Raw genomic sequence first — 5,643 nt, 5'->3', positions numbered from 1 at the left:
AAAGTGTACCAAATCCTAAGTTCCTATAAGACACTTTGATTCACTCCTATAGTTACTATGATTGCTTTGTTTTGTTTGAATGATTTTCTATTACCCGACTCATCTCTCCTATTACATTAATAGATCCTTGGAAATGAGAAACATATTCCAAAAACTAATATACACTTACATACTTTAGAAATTGCAAATAAAAATTTATTATCTAGTCTGTGCCTAGAAAACAAAATAGTGGAAATTATTAACTATTTATTAATTAATAACTATTACTAAGTGGAAAAATGAAAGTCTCAATCTATCATTTGATCATTTAGAGGTAACCACAATAAATAGTAATTGTCAGTGATATGTTCCACTCAAGGAAAGGAACTACTTCAACTAAATTGGTTACTTTGGTAATTTGGTAGGAAACTAAATTAAAAATAGTCTTAAAATGATATTAGAGGGCGCCTGGGTGGCTCAGCGGGTTAAAGCCTCTGCCTTCAGCTCAGGTCATGATCCCAGGGTCCTGGGATCGAGCCCCACATCGGGCTCTCCGCTTGGCGGGGAGCCTGCTTCCCCCACTCTCTCTCTGCCTGTCTCTCTGCCTACTTGTGATCTCTGTCTGTCAAATAAATAAATAAATAAAATACAAGGTTCATAAGGAAATGGAGTGCTTTGACAATTTTAACAAATTTAAGAAAGTCATCTTTAAAACATGTCTTCTTAAGAGACAGTTAAACTATTGAAAATGCACAGAAAATAAGGAAAATAAAAATGTAAGATAATCAGTGTTCATGTAATTCATAAATTTCAAGGTGTGTAGATCAAAGTATTTTACATGTGTTTAAAACCAAAATATAGACTAAAATAATGATTCCTCATTGACTATTTCCAATGAAAAAATAAAATAATCATCATTTGGCTTCTTATTTTCATAACTACTTTCTTAAGCTAAAATATGAAATGCTCATAAGTAAAACAATTCTTTCAGAATAGTCAAGTTAATTCTGAATATTAGATAAAGTCGTGAAAAGAGTATTACATGTATTCCAAATACCTTTTAGAATAATATGAATTAATAAAGCAAAATGTTATAAAATTTAACACGGACATTCTAGAATTATCTTCAACCAAAAAATAATCTTTCTTTAAATGTCAATTTTAAAATATGTCACTATTATGCAGATTTAAGGGCATTAATAAAAATTATTTTTTATCAGCACTCTACTCATTCTGAGTATAAAACTGTAATAATTTGGGTTCTGACCCTTTAAGCTGAGCTTGTGGTATAAACCCAAGACTCAAAATTCTAAGCTCAGAAGATATACACTCAACAGGCATGTTATACACACAACTGTATAAATAAAAAAGTAATTTTATTTAAGAAAAAAATGGCTTCGGGGCACCTGGGTGGCTCAGTGGGTTAAAGCCTCTACCTTCAGCTCAGGTCATGATCCCGGGGTCCTGCGATCTAGCCCTGCATCAGGCTCTCTGCTCGGCAGGGAGCCTGCTTCCTCCTTTCTCTCTCTCTGCCTGCCTCTCTGCCTACTTGTGATCTCTGTCAAATAAATAAATAAAATCTTTAAAAAAAAAAAGAAAAAAATGGCTTCAATAACTTCAATGACTTCATATCAAAGTGATTATCAGAAAATATTTGTTGCATATGTTTTGATTTAAAATGTTCTTCCAGAGAGAGCAGCAGCCTCGCGGCAGCCAGGGGTCTGTTCACAGAGAGACCGATTTAGGGACCGGCAGGCGGACGGACGGAGAGGACCCTCCCCGAGCTCCCGCGCCATGGCTGAGAGGAAGCAATCCGGGAAGCCGGCAGAGGACGAAGAAGTCCCTGCCTTTTTTAAAAACCTGGGCTCAGGCAGCCCCAAGCCCCGGCAGAAATTCTGTGGCATGTTCTGCCCGGTGGAAGGGTCCTCCGAGAACAAGACCATCGACTTCGACTCGTTGTCTGTGGGCCGGGGCTCGGGGCAGGTGGTGGCTCAGCAGCGGGACGTCGCCCACTTGGGCCCGGACCCGCAGCCACCGTACTCCCGGCAGAGCCGGCGCGCCGGCGGGGAGCCATCCGTTGAATCGAGCCGGAAGGTGGAGATCCGGCGGGCCTCGGGCAAGGAAGCCTTGCAGAACATCTACGACCAGAGCCATCGTCTTCTGATCAAAGGAGGTAAAATTGTTAATGATGACCAGTCATTTTATGCAGACATATACATGGAAGATGGGTTGATCAAGCAAATAGGGGAAAACCTGATTGTGCCAGGAGGGGTGAAGACCATCGAAGCCCATTCTAGGATGGTGATCCCTGGAGGGATTGATGTCCATACCCGCTTCCAGATGCCTGACCAAGGAATGTCGTCAGCTGATGACTTCTTTCAAGGCACCAAGGCAGCCCTGGCTGGGGGAACCACCATGATCATTGACCATGTCGTGCCTGAGCCCGGGACAAGCCTGCTGGCAGCCTTCGACCACTGGAGGGAATGGGCTGACAGCAAGTCGTGCTGTGACTACTCTCTGCACGTGGATATCACTGAGTGGCATAAGGGCATCCAGGAGGAGATGGAGGCCCTAGTGAAGGACCACGGGGTAAATTCCTTCCTCGTGTACATGGCTTTCAAGGATCGCTTCCAGCTAACTGATTCTCAGATCTATGAAGTCCTGAGCGTGATTCGGGATATCGGTGCGATCGCCCAAGTCCATGCAGAGAACGGTGACATCATTGCAGAGGAACAGCAGAGGATCCTGGATCTGGGCATCATGGGCCCCGAGGGTCATGTGCTGAGCCGGCCTGAGGAGGTTGAGGCCGAAGCTGTGAACCGCTCGATTACCATCGCCAACCAGACCAACTGCCCCCTGTACGTCACCAAGGTGATGAGCAAGAGTGTGGCCGAAGTCATCGCCCAGGCCCGGAAAAAGGGAATCGTGGTGTATGGTGAGCCCATCACCGCTAGCTTGGGGACTGATGGCTCCCACTACTGGAGCAAGACCTGGGCCAAGGCCGCTGCTTTTGTCACCTCCCCGCCCCTGAGCCCTGACCCGACCACTCCGGACTTTCTGAACTCCTTGCTGTCCTGCGGAGATCTGCAGGTCACTGGCAGTGCCCACTGTACATTCAACACTGCCCAGAAGGCTGTAGGGAAGGACAACTTCACCCTGATCCCTGAAGGCACCAATGGCACCGAGGAGCGGATGTCTGTCATCTGGGATAAGGCTGTGGTCACTGGGAAGATGGACGGGAACCAGTTTGTGGCCGTGACCAGCACCAATGCAGCCAAAGTCTTCAACCTTTACCCTCGGAAAGGCCGCATTGCTGTGGGATCTGATGCTGACCTGGTCATCTGGGACCCCGACAGGGTCAAAACCATCTCTGCCAAGACCCACAACAGCTCTCTCGAGTACAACATCTTCGAGGGCATGGAGTGCCGTGGCTCTCCACTGGTGGTCATCAGCCAGGGGAAGATCGTCCTGGAGGATGGCACCCTGCATGTCACTGAAGGCTCTGGGCATTACATTCCCCGGAAGCCCTTCCCTGATTTTGTTTACAAGCATATCAAGGCGAGGAGCAGACTGGCAGAGCTGAGAGGGGTTCCTCGTGGCCTGTACGACGGACCTGTGTGTGAGGTGTCTGTGACACCCAAGACTGTCACTCCGGCCTCCTCGGCTAAGACATCTCCTGCCAAGCAGCAGGCCCCACCTGTCCCGAACCTGCACCAGTCTGGATTCAGTTTGTCTGGTGCTCAGATCGATGACAACATTCCCCGCGGCACCACCCAGCGCACTGTGGCTCCCCCTGGTGGCCGTGCCAACATCACCAGCCTGGGCTAGAGGCCGGCCCGCAGCCTACTTGGGGATGGGGGATGGGACACCTGAGGATATTCTGAGACTTCCTTCCTAACTTTTTTTTTTTTTTTTTTAAGAGCCTGTGATAGTTACTGTGGGGCAGCCAGTTCACGGGGCTCCCTCTTGGGCCCTGCACGCCGTCCCTCACCCGGAGTCACTGATTTTGCTCACCCACTTCCCTCTACACCTAAGGAATATCACACCCAAGTCTACCCACCAACCCCATACACGGAACTGCATCCAACACTCAGACATGCGAAACAAAGCAAATCACAACGAGGGCGTTTTTCATCTCTAACCTCTGTTGTACTTGTTACCATCTTCCTTTTCATGGGGGGAGGAGGGGTGGGGTGGGGAGAAGATAAAGTGAATTGCCCAGAGCTGCCTTTTTCTTTTTAAATTTTGAAAAGTTTTCTTCATGGGTCTGGGGAGAGGGTGGGTGGGGGAGGGGGGAGAGTAGGTTTTTTTTTTTTTTTCTTTTTACATACTAAATTGGGACACCTAATTCAATATTAGTACAAGGGGTTTGAACTGGACATCCTAATGATGCAATTATGTAACCATTGAGCTGCTTCAGGGTGGTTGGCAGACTTGTGTCCCTCCTGAGAGGCTCCAAAATGTCCGCGTTGCATTCCGTCGTCTTCTGCGTCCATTGTTGATAAAGGCAGGTTTTCTTTTGGCCTAGATTTTGCAGCAGATTACATTTCTCGAGGATGCTCTTCTCCTTTCTTAACACCTTTTCTGCTCTCTCTCGCGCGCTAGCTTTTTCATTCATGACTGTTTTCACGTCTGTCCCTTTCTTTGTGTTTCCTTCAGCCCTTGTCTCCAAGACCCATGTTTTTTCCCCGTTCCCCTGTGTCTTCTCAGATGACCAGGTCCCCTGTCTTAGCGTGGTCGTAAGAACCTGCCTAGAAGGGTTTGAGCTTTGTCACTGCAGCCATAGTAATATGCTTTCCTAGTCCACACACGACCTGTGCTACCCACCCACCCCCCACCACGAGGATATGCGTTTGAGTTCAGGATGCTTCCGGGTGCAGCAGAAGGGCTGAGCTACCCACACTCACCTGTCGGCTCAGCATAGAAACTCGAACAGTACGGAGATGTTGCAGAAACCTGAGGCTATAGGACATAAGTTTTTTCCTCCGTGCAATGCTAACTAACTAAAGAAAAATGCGGTCAAATCTGTAAATTAAGCCCCATGACCCAAGTGAACCAGTCATCCTGGAGCCAGCCACCAGCTCAGTGAGCTGGTGCAAGTCTGACCCTGAGGCCTGCTCTTTCCTGGCTAAAAATATCTTTTGGGATTCCAGAGCACTCCGGGGCTTCTCACTTCGGGGCAAAAAATATTTTCTTGTTCAATTATTTTGGGAGATGTCATGCAGTACTTCTACACGAGATACATTCCAAGACCCCCAGTGGATACCTGAAATCGCAAATAGTACTAAACTTGATATGTATTTTTTTTTCCCATATGTACTTGTGATATACTTTAATTTATAAATTAGGCACTACGGGAGGTTAACAACAACAATAATAAAATAGAATAATTGTAACAATATACGGTAATAAAAGTGATGTGGATGTGGTCTCTCTTTCTCAAAATGCCTTATTCCAGACTCACCCTTCTTGGGATGACGTCAGCTGGTGAGATGGCTATGTGATGGGATGAAGTGACGTGAATGACGTAGGCAATGTGACGAGCGGCAGCTCCTGCTGACCTCCTGACAGTACGTCAGAGGGAGGAGCACTTGCTTTTGGACGTTGGTTGACTGCCAAGAGCTGAAGCCTCGAAAAGCAAGACCACGGATGAACAGGACCTAC

General features: G+C 46.9%; 1 protein-coding gene across 1 annotated transcript; it reads left to right on the top strand.

The window, feature by feature from the left end:
- The first annotated feature begins 1,720 nt into the window (after positions 1 to 1,720).
- On the top strand, positions 1,721 to 4,083 carry LOC116863680 (dihydropyrimidinase-related protein 2-like). The gene has a single exon (XM_032851058.1). The coding sequence runs from the start codon at positions 1,774 to 1,776 to the stop codon at positions 3,805 to 3,807; it is 2,034 nt and encodes a 677-aa protein (XP_032706949.1). The 5' UTR covers positions 1,721 to 1,773; the 3' UTR covers positions 3,808 to 4,083.
- Positions 4,084 to 5,643: the final 1,560 nt, after the last annotated feature.

The sequence above is a fragment of the Lontra canadensis genome, unplaced genomic scaffold (genome assembly GCF_010015895.1).
Source record: "Lontra canadensis isolate GAN:19392208 unplaced genomic scaffold, GSC_riverotter_1.0 scaffold2236, whole genome shotgun sequence".
Classification (NCBI taxonomy): Eukaryota; Metazoa; Chordata; class Mammalia; order Carnivora; family Mustelidae; genus Lontra; species Lontra canadensis.
Note: the sequence above shows the minus strand (reverse complement) of the source record. Positions and strands in the feature narration are given on the sequence as shown.